This window comes from Seriola lalandi, unplaced genomic scaffold, assembly GCF_002814215.2.
Source record: "Seriola lalandi dorsalis isolate HSWRI2012SDOR001 ecotype SW California unplaced genomic scaffold, Sedor1 jcf7180002054544, whole genome shotgun sequence".
NCBI classification, from domain to species: Eukaryota; Metazoa; Chordata; class Actinopteri; order Carangiformes; family Carangidae; genus Seriola; species Seriola lalandi.
This window is the reverse complement of record NW_019525097.1, coordinates 2,111,777-2,135,196: the sequence shown is the minus strand read 5'-3', so window position 1 is coordinate 2,135,196 and position 23,420 is coordinate 2,111,777. Positions and strand designations below refer to the sequence as shown.

At 38.5% G+C, this 23,420-nt stretch overlaps 1 protein-coding gene across 14 annotated transcripts in view; it reads left to right on the top strand.

Moving 5' to 3' along the window:
* dnmt3aa (DNA (cytosine-5-)-methyltransferase 3 alpha a) overlaps nt 1-23,095 on the top strand; it is a 59,623-nt gene extending 36,528 nt beyond the window's left edge. For 7 of the 14 annotated variants that reach the window (XM_087176243.1, XM_087176245.1, XM_087176244.1 and 4 more), the window contains 17 exons: nt 4,937-5,152; nt 6,525-6,683; nt 7,228-7,335; nt 7,916-8,063; nt 9,135-9,281; nt 9,443-9,487; nt 10,223-10,302; nt 10,983-11,095; nt 12,098-12,281; nt 13,212-13,296; nt 14,396-14,541; nt 14,779-14,869; nt 15,052-15,200; nt 15,649-15,734; nt 15,851-15,920; nt 16,529-16,647; nt 17,697-23,095. In XM_087176243.1, coding sequence (XP_087032369.1) covers nt 4,937-5,152; nt 6,525-6,683; nt 7,228-7,335; nt 7,916-8,063; nt 9,135-9,281; nt 9,443-9,487; nt 10,223-10,302; nt 10,983-11,095; nt 12,098-12,281; nt 13,212-13,296; nt 14,396-14,541; nt 14,779-14,869; nt 15,052-15,200; nt 15,649-15,734; nt 15,851-15,920; nt 16,529-16,647; nt 17,697-17,838 — 2,088 coding nt within the window. In that variant the 3' untranslated portion in view covers nt 17,839-23,095. The remainder of the gene's footprint in view (nt 1-4,936; nt 5,153-6,524; nt 6,684-7,227; nt 7,336-7,915; nt 8,064-9,134; nt 9,282-9,442; nt 9,488-10,222; nt 10,303-10,982; nt 11,096-12,097; nt 12,282-13,211; nt 13,297-14,395; nt 14,542-14,778; nt 14,870-15,051; nt 15,201-15,648; nt 15,735-15,850; nt 15,921-16,528; nt 16,648-17,696) is intronic. The other 7 variants (XM_087176247.1, XM_087176252.1, XM_023415221.2 and 4 more) reach the window with 4 other exon arrangements.
* Nucleotides 23,096-23,420: the final 325 nt, after the last annotated feature.

Genomic DNA, 23,420 nt, shown 5'->3' with positions numbered 1-23,420 from the left:
ATGTTGCCAGGCAACAAACACAGTTTCATCCAGTAAGCAGGATTTTGGCTGATATCCCTCAGCAACACGAGTCGAATCCAAGCCCTTTAATGAGATGATCCGGTCCAGATGCCGACAAAAATGATCACGTTTCCTTCACAACAGCAGCAAAGTTTAGATGAGATGAGTAGAAAATCAAATTAATTCTGCAGGAACATTTGGTCTGTGATGTAGCAAGTAGCAATATTTCTACTACTACCTTTTCATCAATGAAAAGTTTGAATAAGAATATAACAAGGGATGTTCAATTCAGTTACAGCTGCAGCTGCAGCTCATCACCAAGGTCAACAAAAACACATTTTCAACAGTTTAACATGAATAAATGAAAAAAAAGACATAAATTACTACAAAATGGCAGTAATCATGATGTCTGTAAAATTTTTCAATTAGAATCTATTCTAAAATTAAAATTCATTAAATAAGAGTTCAAAGAATGTGAAATTCATGCAACATGAAAACTGTAAAAGAAAAAAGCAAATAATTTTCAAACAAAGCGTTTTCCTTCCATAATACATGCTGATTCTGTACAGTCTTTAAGTCTTTACTACACACAAACTGTCTTAGTCTTTAGATAGATAGATAGATAGATAGATAGATAGATAGATAGATAGATAGATAGATAGATACAGTAGATACTTCCCTAGGGGGAATTGATGAATTAATCAATTAAAGTGTAATTTTTGGATGAAATGAATGAATTAGGCTTTTCTTAATTAGAATTTAATACTTATTTTTTGTTTTCTAAGATATTTCCAGACCTGCTCAACACAATTCACCATTAATTAGATTTTTTTTTCCAGCTGTGAGCAGCCCCTCCATTTCCTTTGTGTCAGAATAGTGTCCATCAACAACCCATTAAAAAACCAACCTCAGAGTTCACTTCATTTAGTCACTGTTGCAGATAAATCCCACATAATAATCTGTATGTTGCATGGATTTGGGACACACCGACAATTTTCTAGACTCAGTCAAGCGTTCCAGATGTTTTAGAAACCAGTGACGACATGTGGAGATTCCCTTACAGTGTGTGAGTGTGTGTGTGCGTTTGTGTGTGTGTGTGTGCGTTTGTGTGTGTGTGTGTGCGTTTGTGTGTGTGTGCGTTTGTGTGTGTGGTCTGTCTACGATCCGTGTAACAGGCTGATTTGGATTTTATGAGGTCAGAGGTCAACAGGAGCGGGGAAGAGTGACCTTCTCACCTCGGGGTCAAACTGAGGAGAGAGCTGTCACAATCCGACACCCTCACTTTTACTGTCTCCTCAACTTGAATTTATGTCATGTCGTCATCCCTCCCCCTTCCTCGCCTCTTACGTTCTCCTTTGGGTTTTTTTTTTTGTTGTTGTTTCTAGAGGAATGCAGCAGTGGTTTTTGTTTTTTTCCTCAGCATGTTTCACACAGTCATTACATTACATTATGGTTTTCTGCTCAGTGAGGGTAGAAACCAAATTGTTCTCACCAATGAAAAAAACAGGGGAACAATATTTTTAGGTCATGGAAATGCTCTGGAGGAGTCGTGGGATTTTACATCTGGGCCACAGTGAGATTCTTGCAGCGTAGTAACGAGTGAGGTCATGATTATTTTTAATTTTGTCTCCGTCTTTGAAGCAGTGTTTCTGCTCTGGACTTCCCAGAAATTACTTGTCAGTCAGATCCACCCAACGCTGACATCTTGTAGTTTAGATTTTCTTCAGGTGACGCTCTTTAATTTTGTCTGTTTGAACTTGGTCCATATTACTATTGTATCATGAGAGGTGGAAGGTAATTAAAGGTGACTGAAGCACTTATACTTTACATGATTAGTTGCATTTTATACTTTATAGTTGAACTTTATTGTTCTACTTCACTACAGTTCAGAGAGAAATACTTGGCTTCGTCTCCACTACAATTATTTCACAGCTATGAGAACAAGTTATTTTGAATATGATGCATTGTTACAGATAAAATTATTCGTTGATTAGTAATAAAAAGTAGTAGTAGTAATAAAGAGTCCACTAAATATAAGGCTTTTTAGCCAGCAGCTAGCCAATTATCTTAGATTAGCCAAAAAGACTGGAAACAGGGAGTAACAGCTAGCCTGGCTCCAAAAAGTCCAAGAGCTGCTTACAGGCGTGGCCAAGAAATAGTCCTGCACACAACCCCTGTAAAACCACAACTTTTCTCTTTCACAGCTGAGATTAAACAAACTGAATAAAACAAATTAATTAGTGAGCTTAAGAGATGCTGGTGCGCTGAAATTGTTAACTTTTGGATAGAACCAGTCTAGCTGTTTCACCCTGTTTCCAGTCTATATGCTAAGCTAAGCTAATTGCCTGCTGGCTATAGCTTCTTATTTTACTCACTTCTTCTCATCTAATCTTCCTTTATGTTCACTTACTACTACTTACTTATGTACATTTACTTCTTTTACTTGTAATGGAGTATTTTTATAGTGTGGTATTGCTGAATAAAATCTCTCAGTACTACTTGCCACAAAGAGAAAAGCTTTCATAAGCTTGTTATACTTTTGATTAAATACATTTGTCAAAGAATTAGTAATAAAGTAGAAAAATTAACTATCGCTTGAAAATCGAACTTCCTGTATCCTCTCTTTTTCCTCCTGTCGCCCATCAAACATGCTCCACTTTCTCTCTGTCTGTATTGTATTCCTCAGTTTTATAATATAATCCTATTTACTCTCTCTCTCGCTCTCTCTTTCCTGAGCTGAACCCATTGAACTGCCTCCCCACCGCTCCACTCCCCACTTACTTCCTGTTTAGAGGAACAATTAAAGGATTGTTCCTACAGCCTGGGGCACTAAGGCCTTGATCTAGAGCAGCTACCGCATCAGCTGGAAAGACCCACGTAAAACATCAATTACAGGACCTCCTTGAAGGACAGTGTTTGCGTGTTTGCCTGTAAGACCAACAGGAGTAAAACAAAAAGGTTATGACATATGAGCAGCTATTGAGGAAACACTGGTCACCCAGAGATGATGAAGAACAAGAGCGTGCAGTCATAGTGAGAGGAAAGATTGACGATGATGTGATTGTTGACAAAATAGCCGTTTCAGTGTTGAACATTTATCTATGAATTATCTTTTCAAGTCACATTAGTCATTTACAGTCAAAGGTTGACAAAGTGCACAACTGCAACACAGATCATCCTGTCTATCACATTTTCAAAATAAAAGAAAATTCTATAGACCAGACTTCAAAGTAACAAGTACTTCATAGAAATGTAGTGGAGTCAAAAGGACAATATTTGTGTTGTGGAGTAAAAGTCATAAGTTTCCAAGAGAAATAACACTCAAGTAAAGCACAGATTCTCGGAAAAAATATACTTAAGTACGCTTCTCAAGTAAATGTACTTTGTTTGCAGCTTTGTGTTGTCCACTTTTAAATGACAGATATGATGCAGATTGTACTTGTACTACACTGGTGGGAATACCGCTACTTGAACTGATTATATTGTTGATTGGTTTCACATGCAGGATAAATAGTAGCTTTAATTAGTCATCACAAACACTTGACCCATCACACATTTCAAGACACTGCTTTATATTAAACATCAAAAGTATTTGAAAGAATGGAAATCTACCTTCCCCTTGTTATTTTTAAGAAGTTGCGTTGTGTTGTTTTTAAATGCCCGCTTGAATCCTGGTTTCTGATCATTCTCTGTTGCTGCAAAACATAGCAGCTGAGACGGTGAGGAACCCAGAGTCACCTGTACACAGATGACCAGACACCTGGACACTGGTAGAATCATGCACACATGGATATGGATGACTATATTTCTCATGTTCGATGTCAACGTCAACCTGAGATAGAATAAAACCAGGATAAGACTCAAAACCAGGATTTTACAGCGCACATAAAAAACACTCTGATCCTTTTTCCTGTGTTTATTGAGAGAAGTTTTGGACTCCCTGTATTGATGATGTCAGAAAGCAAAGCAACTCGTCTGTCTTTATGTATATTTCCATATACTTCAAATAATTTGTATTGATATGCAATAGTTGTGCACCAAATAACACAGGACAGTAAAGGAATGCTTCAAGCTTAAAGCCTGTTATTACTGTTATTATTACTCATAGTATTGCTAGCAGAAGAGGTAGTCAAGTCGTTGCTATGATCTTTCTTTGAATGTTGTTTTTCATAATTGGCTAATAATAACTGTCTGTTTGTTAAGTCTATAAATTATCATTATAAAAACCAGCTCATTCCGCATCTCTTTCATCTCATAACTTGACTGTCAACTCTGTAATAAAAGAGTAAATTTTTAAAAATAAATAAATAAATAAATAAAATAGTCATCAAAAGTCAAGTGGCAGATCTTCAGAAGCTACTGTACATGTTGTGTATTTTTTACAAGATAAAAGATTTGTATGAGTAATCCATTATCTAATCACATGAGCTCTTGTGGAGGAGGTTATGTATGTGGAGGCGTTTTCCCCAAAGGAAAGTTTAACAGAAAGTCAGCCATAAATGGTGAATCCTTTAGACTTGGCGCTGGCAGATCTGACATACTGTAGGAGTCGCGTAGTATAACTTGTAATTATGCACAGATAAGGTCAAAAATGCCAGAAAGACTGTTCCCACAGCAAGAAGCCATTTGAAGTCAATGTGTTACTACTTTTCTTTCTTTCTTTCTTTCTTTCTTTTTTTGTTATCAATTTGTGTAAGTTTTAATTTTGCTCACAGTGGATACTTGAGGAATTATTGCCTGTTAAACTTGTTCTTGTCCCATCGTATCAAAGCATTTGTTAACTCGGTTTTAGCTGAACATGGATTCAAATACATTCCTCAACAGGTCGGACCATTACGGAGGGATAAAGCTAAAGTAATGAGGGGAAAAAAAACACTTCTTTCTCCTCGTTGCTCGTCAGGTGACTGTGTTTTTTGTCTCTGTGTTTCCCTCACAGGCGGAGCGGCGGGCGTACAGAGAGGCAGAGATAAACATGATGGACGACCTATCAGAGGCTGACTTCCAAAAAGAGGAGGAGCCCGCCAGCCCGGCCCCTCCGCCTTCACAGCAGCACACAGACCCCGCCTCCCCGACAGTCGCCGTGACGCCAGAACCCGTTGCCAGGGGTGACCAGGCCACGCCGAGTGAGATAGAGTACCAGGTACATCATCCAGTGAGTCTTGCTATGTCCGACCTTATTCATTGTGTACTGCACTATGTGTCACATTTACTGTCCACAGTTTTGTTTGAGTGTGTGAAGAAGTTTTCCTCAGGTATCCACTAACGAGAAGACTTTAAATCGATGTGAGGAAAAAATGGAAACATGAACACCTGCAGTTACAACTTAAATGGATCCTAATCAATGCAGCTATCTCCGCAGGTCCCACAGCGGCTCATTTTTACTGTTGATATACACGTGTAAACATGAACCAGACCATGTTTTTAGTCTATTTTCCTGAGTTTTTCAGTGAGAAATGTGGGTTACCTACAACTCAATACTGTGTCTGGATGCCTCCTGTATAGACACACAGCGAGGACTGAAGCTGCTGCTGCTCTGCTAACGTTTGAGTCTGGCTGAGGGAGCTTAGCTGCATCTCTCTCGCCCTCATTTCCTGTCAACAGTCCATCTAATAAAGGCATAAATGGCCTGAGTCATCATTTCTGTTTAGAGCAGCTAACAAGACAATCCAGGACTTATGTATTAGGTGGATAATAATAGTACTAACTAGCTGGGGAAATAACATCTTGTACTAATTTCTCCTGCTTCCTGCAAATTTAAAGATTGGTAAACTTTGAGACACTGTGCTCAAAGCAGCATTAGGGGAGGTGCTGTCCAGTAAGACAAATAGCTGATGGAAAGGAAACACACCACACAACACTAGTGCTACCAAAAGTGGAAAACTTATTCAAAATATAAAATTAGTTTCTGCAAAACAAGACTTAGAGCTGGTTTCACAAAGATATTTCAGACTGCTCTGTAGTGTTAGTCTTAATTTTGCTCAGAGATAAGTCAGACCTTTTCACAAAAATAAAGACAAACTGAATTTATGCCAAAAACAAGACCAATAATTTACCCAGAATTCATTGTATCACAGTTAAGATAGACAAGAACTAAAATGTTTGTGCAACGGATGAATTTAGACGTCTGTCTGAAGTCTGGCTGTTTGTTCTGTCTGAGCCACAGTCAAAGTCTGTCTTTGTGAAACTGGCTCTTGGTCTTCATCGGTTTATCTAATGAAGGTTGTGAGACTGAAATGTTATTTTTGTACTAACATTATCCACTTTTGTCTTTGAAAACCTGTTGCCCTTTTCTTTGTTATATCTAACTTTCATTCACTATAATTCAGTGTAAAATGTTTTATTGTGTAGCTGTGGTTTTAGTTTCAAAATGGACAGTATTTTTCATTCTTTATTTGCTATAACATTAAAGATTTTCCTGGTTTAGAAACTTCCAGGAATCATCTTACAACCAGAGCATGAAACTGGAAACCTGACCGTACGGCCTTCACAGCCACCTTGTGTTCTGTGTGTGTGTTTGCCGACAGGATGGCCGGGGCTTTGGCATCGGCACGCTGGTGTTCGGGAAGCTGCGTGGTTTCTCTTGGTGGCCCGGCAAGATCGTTTCCTGGTGGATGAGCGGCCGGAGTCGAGCTGCTGACGGCACCCGCTGGGTCATGTGGTTCGGTGACGGCAAGTTCTCTGTGGTGAGCGCCATTCGTTTCGATCGATCAGATGACGGTTTAGTGGCTGTTAAGTGTTCAGCAAGTTCATATCAAAGACTCAAAGGGGACCTGATGCTTTTCACAGAAAGAGGGAAGGACTGAGCGAGTCATTTGACTTTAATGCAGCAGATCATGAACTTTTACACTCTAACTTGATCCTTTTATATGTTTCAGCGCTGTCCTAATTATGACAGTTAGTACAGTTGTACTCAGTTTCATTCAGCGGTTAACAATTATTCAAGTTTGTCAGTGTTAGTTCAGCAGTGCATTTGCTCTCAGCAGAAACTTCAGTAAGTGAATATCGTTTACTTTGATCTGCTGAAAGATGACTTAGATTTTTCTCCATTTTCTTTCTACTAAACAGAATACAGAATTTACATATGAGGCACTAGAAAAGCCACAGACACAAGAAGAAAGTGAAGGATTTTATGCCTTGAACTTAAATGTGCAACTGTTTTTTTCTACAGTTATTTATGGCTTTTCTTTTAATCTTCACCACATGAATGATCATGTCTTTGTCTTACAGGTTTGTGTGGAGAAGCTGATGCCTCTGAGCTCTTTCTCATCTGCCTTCCACCAGCCCACTTACAACAAACAGTCCATGTACAGGAAAGCCATCTTCGAGGCTCTGCAGGTAACAAAGCCACCATCAAAACTCTGCTCCTGAGTGTCAGGGAGTGTGTGGTTTTTATACGGCCAATAAAATAGTTTTATTCTGTTGCTGCGCTTATTATAAATCTCTCCGGGTGAAGTCAGCATCTAAAAGACCAAAATACAAATGTACAAGTCTAAAGGTCATATTTTACTCATTCTTCTCTTATGTAACATTGGTATTTTGCATTTGTGGAGGTGTTGTTCATCTAGCTCTGTCCACAATTTATAAGTGGTAACATGTGGGTACATTAGTTCAGCTCTTTTCCTTTTTTTTGGTTTATTTTTACTTTTAATCAGTTCAGAGCACTTGGTCATTAAGAGCTTCTGTGGCACCCATAAGGTGAACATCATAAACAAACAGTGAAGTATTTGTGCACTAGAACCTGCTTATTATATTTGGACCTGGCTACATCTTGTACAGCCATAATTAGCATTTTTCTTTTTAAATCAAACATATGCACATGTGTGTTTTTGCTTGTGAGTGAGAAAAAGGGGATCTCATTATGAAAGAAAATGGAGATCGTAAACATGATTAAATTGTGTGTTTATTTTGTGTGTAGGTGGCCAATGAGCGGGCGGGAAGGCCAGTCCCTTCCTGTGATGTGAGCGATGATGCAGAGGGTGTGGACATTCAAACCAGACAGATGATAGAGTGGGCCATGACCGGCTTCCTACCCAATGGTCCACAATCACTGGACCCTCCAGAAGGTACATATCTCCCAAACACACACCCAAATGAAACATCCACACACACACACACACACACATAACCTACATCATTTAGTCAGTCGCTTCCAGAAAAATTACACCTGCCTTTTGCATTTAATAGTGGAGAGATGACAGAAAACTAGATGCAACAAAGCTTCCCAGCTGGATTCAAAATGGGGACGTTGCAGTTCATAGTCAACGTTTTAACCCCGAGGACCCACATATGCAATAGACAGACTCTCGTCCATATTCAAATTGAAGTACAGTTACCAAAACAGAAATGGTGCTATGATGTCACCTCGTACACTATCACATATCTTAGTTTGAGCAGCGCTTGAGTTAAAAAGTGAAAAGGGCTTGTTCAGAGCTAACAAAGCTGCAAACAAATGTTTACTGTGAAAACTATGTTTAACCATCGAGACTGTGGGAAAAGCTTGACACCAGTTCACTTAATTTGCAATCAAACAGTGGCTGTTTTGAGGAGCAGTAACATACATAACACACCCATTTTCAAACATTTGGTCCCCAGAGCTCAGAGGTAAGAACCATAAAACCTCAGCAGCTGAATCAAGCTACTGGCAGAATAAGTATAAATTGTCAAACCTTTTACCACAGCAGACTCACTAATGAACACTTAGATATGTGACAGTGTCTGTTTTGAAGTCTTAGTTTCACAATGAAGGTCTCATTTTTCCAATAAATACAGAGATGGTGTTTTGTCTACACAGTCTTCATGCTTTTAGAACATGAATAGTCGTGTCTTAATCCATCTTTTCTGGGCCTGAGACACCGTGGAAATTTGGTAAATGGACCTGTAAGGCATGTGTTTTAGTGCTTCTGCTCTAGCCAGCAGGTGAAACCTGACAGTTTTAATCACATGGGCCAATTTGATAGCTGGAAAAAATGATCCTGGGAGATTACAGTTCTTGTTTGGATATTTGGTAAGGAAGTCAGGTGTATTAACAGTAAATACATGCGTGAGAAAGGAAGTCATCGTTCTAAATGTCAACTAAAACAAACTAAAAAACCTGTATCCTGTATTAATTGTATAATATGTCCCGACACCCGCAGAGGAGCAAAATCCATACAAAGGGGTGTACCCAGATATGTGGGCGGAGCCTGAGGCAGCATACACGCCTCCACCTGCAAAGAAACCGCGCAAGAACCATGCAGCGGAGAAAGCCAAGATCAGAGAGGTGATCGACGAGGGGACCAGAGGTAAACACACAAACACATTTCAAGTCTTCTGTCCTCTTGATTTGTAATTCACACACACTAATGGCTACTTTTCCTACAAGAAAAAACATATTTATTTATGTGCTGCATGTGTTTATACATATATGAAATAATAAGTTTTCCTAATGTGCTGTGTTTTCCAGAGAGACTTATATATGAGATCAAGAAGAAGACCAGGAATATAGAAGGTAAAAGCTTCTGTAATAATGTAATGGCTGATGAATAACATAATGTAATGAAAATAACCCCCAGACTGGGTTACACATCTTTAAATGTTTAATTTACACCATCATTTAAAAATGCATTACCCTCTTCTGAAACAGTCATCTCTAGTTGATAAGATATAATTGTGTTACATTATCTGCGGAGCTGTTACATCCAAAGGTTTTTCTTAACCATTCACATCCAAAACAGATCATTTTACATTATTATTATTATTATTATTATTATTATTAGGCGATTATTTCCTTCATCCTCTGCAGGGTCAGTAGTGACAGTAGGGGCCAATTACGAACGTTTTTATCCTAGCTTTAAAGTCAGGATTAACTTTGCTCCAGACTTAAATTAAGGCTCATGTTGAAGTGCTTGTTGCTGTGGCTTTCATCTAATGTGGAATCCAATTTTTGTTCTTGTTTACATTTTTGTCATTTCACTCATTCATTTATTCAGTGAGCGCTATAACGAGCACAACAGCAGAGTAATTTGCTGGTTGAGTGGAGTGAGGACCTCAGTGTCCAAAATAGATTCTGAGCTGGAAAGTAAATTTAAAAAAAAAAAAAAACTGGCCAAATAATATCTGAGTCTAGTGATTCAGACTTGTTATTGATCTTAAGCACATTAGATTGTCATTAAGTCTTATTTATCACACTTTTAAATTCCTTTCAAAGTGTTAAATACGATGTTGTCCGTCTGCGTTTGTTAAGATATCTGTATCTCCTGCGGAAGCCTCAACGTCTCTCTGGAGTTTCCTCTCTTCGTAGGAGCCATGTGCCAGGGTTGCAAAGTAAGAGGAAAAAAAATCTCACTTTGTTTTGTCTGATTCTTGTAAATAATTGAATATTATTGTTTATGGACTTTTAATAGAATCGTAATATCATAATATGATTGTGTCATTTTACAAAATTCTGTCGTCGAAATCAGTGATTTCAAGCCATTGGTACCATATTGTTACATTAATCTCACCCATATAATTCTAGTACATATATGCAAACGATTAGTCATTAAAGTGATAATTAATCAGTAATTTTGATAATGAATCAATCATTTTACCTCGCAAAAACGCAAAACATTCTCTCGTCCAGTTTTTCAAATGAGAGGATTTTCTGCTTTTCTTTATTTTATATCATTTCAAATTTCTCTTTTATACTAAACGCATTTACCAAACAAAGGAACATGACAATGATGCACTCTCTCTCTCTGTTGGCCAAACACTGAAGCCCACTCACCTGCCATCTTGTTTTGACCTGTGTGTGTGTGTGTGTGTGTGTGTGTGTGTGTGTGTGTGTGTGTGTGTGTCCCTCCCCCGTTCCTGAGTCACGCCATGGTTACACAGACGCATGAAAATGAGCGGATGTTCAGATGATGCATACGCTGACATTATGGTGACAGCAAAGACACTCTCCCACTGCTCCTCTCCTGATCCTGCTTCTTCTTCTTCTTCTTTTTTTTTTCCCATCCTGACAGAACTCCTTCCTGGAGTGCGCCTACCAGTACGATGACGACGGCTACCAGTCCTACTGCACCATCTGCTGTGGAGGCAGGGAAGTGCTCATGTGTGGCAATAACAACTGCTGTAGGTCAGTACAGTACTGTATACACTGCTCTGTTTGGGATTGGCAGACAGCAGTTGCCTCTTTTTGTGGCCAGGACAAGGTTTTGGATTTCAGCTCAACAGAAACAACTTACCCATAAATGTCAAAACGTGATGCATGCCTCCGTTAGTGGTGACTGAGTCAGCCAACTCACGAGGACCAGATTCATTTATATCAACACAGAGTAAACTGTTGATTTTGGCATCTGGTCTCTGACCTCCTGACTGCAAGAGAGATCAGGAGTCACAATAATAACGTTCACCCTAAAACTGCATCAGATACACGGTGCTGCTTGGTGAACATGAGAAGGAGACACCTGATACACAGCAGCAGGCAAAGACAACCAAATGTGCAGCAGATAATTATTAATCAAACCATATTTAACTCACAAAAAGGCCCAGTTAGCTGTGAAAACACCCATAAGGTGCTGGTTTACTTCAAACTGGTCTGAAATAGAAGGTCTCGACCAGACTTACCAACCACAGGTCTGTGAGAGTAAATATGTTATTTTAACAGGAATTCACAAGATAACTACTATTAAATCCATCTCAGAAACTGTTAAGTAAGCGGTTTCCCGATCTGTATAAATGACCTGTAGCCTATAATTATGCGAAAATGCTTTGATAACCTTGCTAACACGTGCGATCAATCAGAAAATAGGAAGTAGGTTTGATGTGCTTGTGTCCGCACAGTTGCTATCATCCTGTAATATTACAGTAAGATCATCAATACCGTACCTTTATTTTATTTATAATATATGAGTCTCAGTTATAGTCTGGACGAATAATGCCCATAATCCAGTGAGATGTCAAGAGGGTGAGTTACCTGTCGGTGAGTATAACTTTATGTTTGTAGCTCTTGTGTTTGTTTGTAAGAAGCCGGTTTGAACATGAACTGGACGAGAATTAAAAGATTAAAAAAGAAATAAAAGAGAAGCACTGATCTCATGATAAACCCCCCTGTGTATGTGTGTGTGTGTGTGTGCAGGTGTTTCTGTGTGGAGTGTGTGGATCTGTTGGTAGGAGCCGGCTCGGCGGCAGCAGCCATCAAAGAAGACCCCTGGAACTGCTACATGTGTGGCCCCAGGAACACCTACGGTTTGCTGCGGCGACGGGACGACTGGCCCTGCAGACTACAACACTTCTTTGCCAACAACCACGAACAAGAATTCGTACGTCTCGATCCCACTGATTTCGTTTAATTGTGTTTATAGATCTAGTTTTTGATATGCGCTGTGAACCTGCAGATTTCAGTTTGCTTCAACAAAGATTAATGAGGAACTTTTTTTCATTGAATAATTATGAAGCTTTAATGGTTCAATAAGACATTGATTGAATTAGCCTTTTTAATGTATTATTATTTATCAGTATTAGAGAATAGAAAGAGGGGAAACACAGGTATAAATGTTCCCCAGCAGGGTTTCCCATTTAACCAGGAAGGTTAGAGTTAAGTAGGATGCATCTGAACCCCTCAACCACCAGGGTACCCCATTAAATTTGCATTAAAATAATGATTTAAAAAACTGTTTTTACGTAAAGAAATGTGAGAAATTTGTTTTTTCTTCTTGCTTCATCAGTATATTCATCAATATTCATCCTAAAAACAGCATAGACGTAGTCGTGACACACTTTGCCTTCAAACCTCGAGCTCTTGTATAAACTGCACTTTTCCTGTAGTTACTGCTGTCTGCCTGTGTAGGGCAGTATACTATAATTAACCCCCCATAGTCAACATACTATCATTGAGGTGTAGTAAATGTGATATATTTGTTGTCCTACATCTGATCTGCTATCACAACCTTGCTATAAATATGAGGTGAAATAAAACACAGTTAAACAGGAGACATTTTATAAGTGGGAATCCGTGTGGAATAGCTCCAGAGATTGTTATATAATTTATTTATGAAGGCTAATAAACATCAAAACAGACCATATTTACAGTATATTCAATTATTGATGTTTGCTGAAAAGATCAGATCATCATCATGAGTAAAGCTAACTATGTATTGTGCTGCTCTGTTCTCTCTATATATCTGTAAAGGTTAATATCCATCTGATCTGATTCTCATCGATGTGTCTTCTTCCTCTAAACTCTGTTTCAGGAGCCAGCCAAGTTGTATCCTCCAGTTGCGGCAGAGAAGAGACAACCAATCAGAGTCCTCTCTCTGTTTGACGGCATTGCCACAGGTATATATAGATACATATATATATAAATATATGTGTGTGTGTGTGTGTGTGTAGGGATGCTGGGTGGACTGTTGTGAAATGTAGTTGAATCCTCCTGGTTTTGTTGGTTCCACTGACTTTTCCTCCGGCACCAACATGAGGTTCAGGTTTGTGGTTTCAATGAATAAATGTGTGAACTATTGGATGGATTGGCATGGTATTCAGAGCACACACTAATGGCCTCCTTAGGATAGATTTTAATGACTTTGGTTTATCACATGGTAAAAATTACACCTGCTAAACATCAGTATTTTAACATTGCCATTCTGAGCATGTTAGTGTGCTGATGTTGGCATTTTTCTTCAAGAGCCATTATGTTTGGCCTCAGAGAGCTGCTAGCCTGGCTGCAGACTCTCAGTCTTATTTTTTCAAGTTGTCACTTAATTGTTCCTTCGATAAAATGTCAGAAAATACTGAAAAATGTCCTGCACAAGTTTCCAGACCTCAACGTGACGTCTTCAAATGGTTTTGTCGCCAAAACAATTCGATTAACAACGATAAAAAAATGAAAAACACAAAGCGGCGGAAACCAGTGTATGTTTAACATTTTTGTTTGGTAAATCACTTTAATGATCGACCCATTACCAAAATTGCAAAATCAACTCACCAATTTATGGACTAATCATTTCAGCTTGTGTGCATGTTTGCACACACACAACAGTCATTTTGCACAGTGTACATATTTGTATTGTATATATGTATATATATATATATATTATATATTATTATTTTTATTGTAAATATTTTATCTTATTGTTGAATATTTCTATTTAAATACAAGCTTTCCGACTTGTTTATATTTCACCAAAACACCAAAGCAAATTCCTTGTATGTTGAAAACCTCCTTGGCAATAAACCAGATACTGATTCTGATGTGTGCGAAACTAACGAAATGCGTAAAGTTATCTCACTCCATCTGCAAACTTGATCAAATCAAAGGAAAATTTGAGAGTTGTTGGATGAATGAGTTTGCAGATGATGATAAATGGTGTGTGTGTGTGTGTGTGTGTGTGTGTGTGTGTGTGTGTGTGTGTGTGTGTGTGTGTGTGTGTGCACTCAGGTCTTCTGGTGCTGAAGGATTTGGGTCTCCAGGTCGACAAGTACGTGGCTTCTGAGGTGTGCGAAGACTCCATCACTGTTGGCATGGTTCGACACCATGGACGCATCATGTACGTGGGAGATGTTCGCAACGTAACCCGCAAACATGTAAGTGAAATTCTCATCTTCACGCTGAGATTTGAAGACAGAATAAATACTCATCTCTAAGATCTGTTGACATTCACACTTGAGTATAGAGTCGTCTGCTTGAGCTCAGATCACACAAGTTGCGTTTAAGTGTAAATGTGGAATAATAGGGAAGTTATTGTTTCTCTTTTACTTGCTAGTTGATGGTTTTTTGATTGTTCCACCAAAAGTTAACTCATGTTGTCCTTTGCCTGTCAGATTGAAGAGTGGGGACCATTTGACCTGGTGATAGGAGGAAGCCCCTGCAACGACCTGTCCATAGTCAACCCTGCACGGAAAGGCCTTTACGGTCAGAAGTCGTCTTGAGATTTTTCTGTTTTGAATAAGTTTTAAAAGATAAAAAAAAAACTTGCACAGAATACATCAAATTTAAGAAATATCCTTGAGTGTCTAATTGAGAAGTGAGTTCTTTTTCATTCTTCATGTGAAATGAAAAGTATGGAGGTTAAACTTTCATCCGTTCGCCTGCAGAGGGAACCGGCCGGTTGTTTTTCGAGTTCTACCGTCTGCTGCACGAGGCTCGACCAAAACCAGGCGACGAGCGGCCGTTTTTCTGGCTGTTTGAGAACGTGGTCGCGATGGGAGTCAGCGACAAACGGGACATCTCTCGCTTTTTAGAGGTACGGTGAACACACCCACTAAGTACAGTTATAAAATATATGAATACAGAATCAGACACATTGAAACTTTAGGTTGTGATTGAAGCAGGAGAGAGGAAATGTAAATTCATGGGAAGATGTACTGCTGTCTTGTTGTTGCACAATCTTTCATGTTTCAAATCTAAACCACCCACTTTGTATATATATATATATATATATATATATATATAAAACATAAAACATTACAATTTAAAAAAGTAATTCACCATTTGTAATCAATGAATTATTGGCTCAAGAAGATGCTGAAAAACTTCTTAACAAATCTTAACAAACTCAACTTTACATAAGGCGTCACAGGTTGATAATAATATACACAGACCTGGAGTGTGACATTTGGAGGAGTCTCATTCTCAGAGAAGATGTTTAATGTTCAGAGAAACAGTGAAGTGACCCTGCTGTGTATCTGCAGAGTAATCCAGTGATGATCGATGCCAAGGAAGTCTCTGCTGCCCACCGCGCTCGCTATTTCTGGGGAAACCTGCCAGGCATGTCCAGGTGATTCATGCACAGACAAACACAAGTTCACTTTCTGATGATTCATTCAGAAACACAACTTTTTCATTCATGGTCTACATGTTTTTATTTCTCTCTCCGCCTCTCGGTTGCTGCAGACCTCTCTCACCGATGGCCAATGACAAGCTTGACCTGCAAGAATGCCTCGAGCACGGGCGCACAGCCAAGGTATCCACTTGTGTGTCTGTGAGTGTGTGTGTGTTTGTACGTGTGTGTGTGTGTGTGTGTGTGAGTGATTATTACCATTATGCCATTTATCTTTTTAACTAGTAGTAAGCAAAGATTGTGGATTCTAAGAGAAGTTACAAGGCCCCAAACACAAACAGGATATTTGATCGATAGAAAAATAAAAACTGACACATTTTTAGAAAAAGTTTTGAAATTGACCAACAATCTATGTCACTGATGTCAAATAACGAACAGTTTATTGTACAGCATCTAAAAGGCAATGTCTCGATAATTGTTTTTCTACTTTGATCATAGATACATAGATACCAGTCCTCTGTGAACTGATATCTCAGAGATCATTTATATCAATTTTTATTGCAATTTCTTGCTTCTACTGTTTCACTTTTTTTCCTTCCAGTCAGTTTTTCAAGCGAATAATTATTTGATAACTATCACTTTTTACATTATTCAATTTTTTTCAAATCTTCATGTATCACAGAAATCTGGTGTACAAAAGGGGGGACAGCTGTAGGATTAAAAAAAGGATGTGTGTGTGTGTGTTTGCCTGTCTGTGTCTGTGTGTGTTTGGGTCTGGATGTTAATTCCAGTTTGAGAAGTTGCGTACGATAACGACACGCTCCAACTCTGTGAAGCAGGGGAAAGACGAGCATTTCCCCGTCTACATGGACAACAAGGAGGACATCCTCTGGTGTACCGAGATGGAAAGGTACAGTGGTTTGTTTGTGTGTGTGTGTGTGTGTGTGTGTGTGTTACTAAAAAATGATTCACAAACATAACCAGTGAGCTTTAGCTTCTCAAACACCTACAGTGCATTCAAGAGAAATTGGAGGCACTGAGCTAAACTTCAAGTGTCATAGCAAAGTGTCTGAATACTTTTGTCAAAGGTGATATTTACTTTTTTATTTTTAACAAATTTGCAAAAAATTTCTAAAATTCTGTTTTGGCTTTGTCATTATGGAGTATTGAGTGGAGATTTAGGAGGGGAAAAATCAATCTTTTTGATTTTAGAATAAAGTTAAAACAAAACAAAAGAAAACAAAATGTGAAAAAGGTGAAGGGGTCTGGATACTTTCTGAATGCACTGTATCTACATTACATCTGTTGCTCCTCCCTGTGTAAGAGTGAGTCTCTGTGTGTGTCCCTGTGAAACTAAACAAATAAATAAAAATGAAATACTGACCCCAGTATTTTTGCAAATTAATAAAATAATTAGATGAGTGTGAGCATGAAGGAAGTCCTGGCTGTTAGATGTCATCAATCATTTGTTTATAACCACAAAATCATGCATGTGTGATTTTTGTAAAGCCTTTTCATACACTTTAACTTGTCTTTTTAAATCAGCCAGATATTTACATTTTTTTAATTTGATTTTATATAAAAGAAAGAAATTGAAAATGAATATGTCAGATTAGTTCAGGACTGCCACAAATGATGTTATTTAAATACAATTATTATTATTATTATTATTATTATTTCTTTGTTTAAATTAATAAAAACTCATTATTTTCTAATTGCATTCTCTTGAACAGTTTTATGTTTTTATTCTGTGTTTTAATTTTGTGCAATTTTGTGCAATCATGTTGTAACTGAATTTGTGACTGTTTTATTTTTATTTGATTATGTCATTCCATAACTCGATTTTCAAAAGTTGATTTTCAAATGTTTCAAAAGTTTGGTATTTCTTGATAAAAGTGACTCTGGCTCTTTCATCTAATGATCCAAAGTAAAAGAACGAAATCTCCTGTGTGTCTCCAGGGTGTTCGGTTTCCCCGTCCACTACACTGACGTGTCCAACATGAGTCGTCTGGCCAGGCAAAGGCTTCTGGGACGTTCCTGGAGCGTCCCCGTCATCAGGCACCTCTTCGCCCCGCTCAAGGAGTACTTCGCCTGCAACTAGTCACACACCAACTCTCTCTCTCTCTGTCACACACACACACACACACACACACACACACACACACACACACTGGTGAAGGGTTTCTGTACTGTGACTCTTCACACACAAACTTTCTGTCCGACCTTGAAACTGATGTCTTCTGGCTTTACTGTGTCGTGGTGGCAGGAGTTCAAACCTCCGGGGGGCTCTAAAATGACAAAGATGCCCTGACTTTTTGTTTTTAATATCTCTCTGAAAACATCAACACACCAATGAATCCCTTTGAACCATAACACTTAACTGTATCCATGCATAGTGACAGTGCTCCCGGTGTATTATAGTGCAATGAACACACACACGCACGCACACACACGCACGCACACACACACACACACATACACACACATACACATACACACGAACAGACACACACGCATACACACGCACACACACACACACGTACACCAGTTAATGCTCATGGTGCTGGTCAGGCAGTGACAAGAGTCCAAATGGTGCCACTTTAATACAACACTTTTACAGTTTTTGGTGCTCTTGGAGACTAAATGGTCTCTGGTTGTTTCAGTCGCTGCAGTTTCGTGTCCCTAACTGAGTCACACCAAATGATTACAAGCAGGTGGAGGCAACGCCAGCTAAGAGAGGTGACTGTGAGTTTATAAGATGTATTTATTTGGGGCAGCGTGCTCAAGAAAAACCAAGGCAGATAGGATTGTTATGAAGTCTTTTTCAACATGACTACAACTAAAGCGGATTGTAATTTTTTCAGTTTCTTGGAGGAAATGCTGCTCTGGAAGTAAAAATCTCAGTGACTGAGTTAAACCTCAGTGGACTGAACCAAGTACCACCAAAAAAAGGTTTTCACCTTCACCCGAGGAAGATCATTTTTAGCTGAAATACGGTCAGTGATGCCTACAACATGAAATAATGAAATAAAAGTGAATTTTTGGGCATGCCACTGCACTTTGAGGTCATTTCCTCCTTCGTTCATGTGTGTAACGCAACACCTGCAACATACATATTGCTTATTTTTAACAGGATCCCCATAAGCTTATGCTGTTGCTGTTGTAAATATCAAATATTCTAGATATTATCAAGAAGAAAAATAACACAACCAACATAAATAATATTTTCAAAAAAAAAAAAAGAATTGATACACAATCTATAAAAAGATAAGAGACAAGCCATATGGGCGTCCTTGTGTCCTTACGTAATATCATAGCCGTGATCATGGTGGAAAGACTTGGATCTGACAACAGTAACAATTGAAAGCAGTATAGACAGAGTGCATGACAAGGCCACACACTCATGTTGGGCTAAAACTATCCTTTGTGTTTGTTTCACACAGTTAGTGTTAGAGGTCACTGAATGGCTGCATGTGTCAGGAGCTGCACCCACTGTTAAGTTTCCATACGCTAACTTCTTTGCTTTCTTAAAACTGTGTACTGTTTTGATTATTTCTTGGCGGTTTTTCTGCAATATTTTAGGCAGTGATTGTATATTAAGGTTAGCTAATGCTTTGATGGTTATGCTGTGAAATACTATACACTAGTAATATTATAACAATCGGTATATTATGTGTGCTGGTAGTTACTCAGTAACATTTGTAAAAGTGCTGTTGTGTTGCATTGATTACTTTGCTCAAACGACTGTGATGTTCATCTTAATGGTGCAAACTTGGAATAATACTGTATGTCAGTTGACAAGTTACTTTGGTCTCACAGCTGAGGTTGGATGTTACAGTTAATGTGGTAGATGAGGTGACAAAGGACACTATCTTAAGCCTGAAAAACAGTAACTGTATACTGTGAATTGACAATATAAGGTAGCCTTTCTTTGTAGCTTTGTTTGTTTAAATCCATCATGAGCGTAGCTTTAATTTTGTGTGACAATTTATGCACTGTCTCTATATCTATCCAAGCTGACACTCCAAAATCATGAATGCCAATTTGAGTTTATGAGATTGTAACTGAAAGATTTATTTATTGTTAATACATACTATATATATCTTAACATCACTAGGCCGTGATTTTTTTTTATTTTTATTTCATTGGTTTTTGACTTTGTAAGCAATAGGCCCGTGGGCCAAACCTTGCCATTCAACAAAAACATGTGGCCTCCCAACAAAAGCTGAAGCTTTACTTTTACATAATCCCGCATAAATCTACTCTAGGTAACAATGTAGATATCTAAAATATGTAATACACACATCTTATGCAATCCTACAACAAACTTAAATTAAATCAAATATTAAAAATATACATCTCTCTACATTATTTTAATCTTTGGTTTCATCCAATGAGGTTTAACTCATCCTGTGAGATGGTCTCTTCCTCTAGAGCGACTTTCTATCTGAGCAATGTTTTCAATTCAATTCCTGCTTGGAAAGTTTAGGCCCACTTAATTCACTTTAGCAGGATGGAGAGTAAAGGAAGTGAGTGAGGGGTTCAACCTGAATCTTTCTAGTTATCATACAACATCTCTTGTGCCTCTGTCCAGGTGCTTTTTTGTGTCTGGTGCTGAGGTTAAAAACAGTGACTAGGGAACTAGTCACTGTCCACCAGCCCTCGCAGTTATGCTACTACTTTGCGTCATAGGGATCCTCCATTTATTCTATTGCAGCGACATCCACTGAAACCAGAGGCAGACCTTTGTTCTGCAGACACTATGCTGGTTTTCTACTTCCTTCGACTGCAACAGATAGCCCTGTATAAATGACACATATGTCCTGACATAACCAACATCTGTCCTGGGTGTTTATTCTGCCTTTTGATGCACAATGCATGCTGGGATAAACTCATCCCTTCTGTGACCTTGAATAGGAATAAGCATGTTAAGTAAATGGACTGTCATCCAGTGTGGCGGACGTGTAAACGCCTTTGTGTAGTGATGTATGTTTAGTTTAGACGGGGCTGTCTTTGAGAAAAAACATCTCTTGCAGTCTGGTGCTTATGGTCCTCAGACGACCATCTTTTTCCAGGAAGCCTTCTGATCCCCTGACCTTCCTCAGATACCAGCTAACAACTGGACACATGCATTCTACACACACACACACACACACACACACACACACATACACACACACACGGCAACAAAAACCAACAATAAACCAGCAGGTTCAAAGTGTTTTTCCATCATGTTTACTCTCCATTTATACAACCAACCTTCAGGTGCTTTTTAAACTCTGCTCTTTTTTACAGTGCTGTTGCAGGTCATTCAAACATATACACACACACACACACACACACACACACACACACACACACACACACACACACAAACTCGGTGCCGACTTTCATGCTTCTCTAAACTCCTTCCGCTACAAAGACTTCACTAACACACACACACACATACAAGCATACACACTGTGTTTTAGCCGGCCGCCTGTTGCCATCAGGCTTCCCACGGTGCCGCTGGGTGTGACATCACCACCCAGCGTCACTTGGTGCTCCCAAACCCTCACCTGCCACCCCACCCCACCTAACCCCACCCCACCCCACCCAGGTGCTGCATGTCAGTCAGTCAGTGTAATCTCCAATTCCATGTTAGATTAGGGAGTAATGATAATAAAAATAATGGTAATAATATTACAATAATAATCTGTTATTGTGTGTGTGTACTGTTCCAGGTTGGTGCTCAGTTCAGTTCAGTCTCAGCCTAGAGGGGAGAGAGGGAGGCTAGAGAAAGCATATATTACAGTTAGTATAGTGACTTGTTCTTTTGTATCCGAGGATGCCAGAAGAAATTGTTTAAGTGATGAGCTACAGGACACTCTCAAACAAGAGACGAGTTGAAATAACGCTGAATGAAGTGTTGTGAAACAGATGCCTGAGATATACCTATAAATTATAACAACTTCATCAATAAAGAACCAGAAATCAGGCCTGTAATCAGTCCTGTATTTTGCTTCCCTAAGTTGAAGCGCAATACAGACGTGTCCACTGGTTACCAAACATTTGATTGAAGATGTTCAATTTGCTATTATATTAGAAAATCTGAAAATCTGAAAATACTTGTTTTGTTAATTTGCACATGCTAAAACTAAACTAATGATGCACAAACAACGATGATAATTAATGTGCAGAGAGGAGAAAAAGCCTCTGTAAAATATATACAAGCTACAACAGTTGTTCACAACCTTGTCAGTGGATACTAAGATCAATCTGAGGGGGTCACAAGATGATTAAAGGGTTAAAGACTTTACTTTTTGTTACTCTTAGTCATATTTCTTGCTTCTCAGTGAAACATTAGATAGCTTCTAAAAAGAAAATGAGACAAATGCAATAAACAAAAGTCACCTACTGAGGGTTCACATTGCTGTATTTTCACAAGCCAAAAAGGTTGGGGATTACAATGTTATAACATTTAAAAAAATATATATAGAAGATTATAGAATAGAGTTTTATATATTTTTTTCTCCATACATTTGGACCTCTGCAATGTATCTGCTTGAAAACTGACCTTTGCTGAGTAAATAAATTTGAAAATAAGACATGAAATTATCTTGTAGACTTCACTCTTTGAGTTTTATCTTGTATATAAAAGTATGAATTTGGAAAACAACAATGATAATAATAATAATAATAATTTGGTAATATCATAGATTGCAAGAGGCCAAGTTTTCTGAAATTGGGAAGACAAACCAAAAAACTTGTGAGCCCCTGGCTTCTTTTCAGCTCATTTTTGTATTCACCAACAACAGAGCTGGTGTTATTTCAACATGTATCTGTTTGAGAGTGCAGTCGGAAAGAAGCGCGAGGGATGGAGTCGATATTTTTAAATGACGGGTGACACGGTGATGATGTTTCTGTTCGCCTATCGACAGCTTTAAGGCTGAGTGATGCGTTGTTTTAAACACTGATACACTTACAAACAAATACACACAAAACACTGTTAATGACACACAGAGCGAACAGCGCTCAGACGCAGAGATACATGCACAACACCTACAAATACAATGCTGTGGCGCATGCAGACACTCATCTCATGGACTAAATGAAAGATGAGATTTTAGGAAAAAGGAGGACCTGGTGGTGTTTCAAAAGGTGCTAAAATTTTATCTGAAAATAAGAAAAATATATTGTTAGGAATATAAATCAAGTTTGTCTTTACAATGACTGTATTTAAGTTTGTCGTAGTAATGAAAAGGCACTATTATTATTTTACTCTTGTATGAATATGAACTAATTAAAAAGGCATTTTAACTTTGTACTTGAACAATGTAAGAAATGAACCGTGAATAAAAAAGGACTGTTTCTTGTGATTCAGCCTAAAGTTTCAGTGTTATCTAACTGTACGTCAGTAAGGGGTATAACCACTCAAATCCAAGTCAGTTTTTTTTTTTTAACAGCTTATTTAAGTGTCTTTGATGTCAGTTCCCTCGTTGTTTTCCATTGTGGCTCAGCAGAGTTTGCTGACATCAAATCAACACAATAACACTCAGCATTTTCCTCGTCTGTTGTCTGTGCTTGTTACAGATCAAACTCTTGCCAGCGACAGTTTGTTGGCTTGTGAGAGTTTGTTGAGACAGGAGTTGACCTACAACGCCCAACCCTTCCTATTTTAGTAACTGAAATCACATACTAATA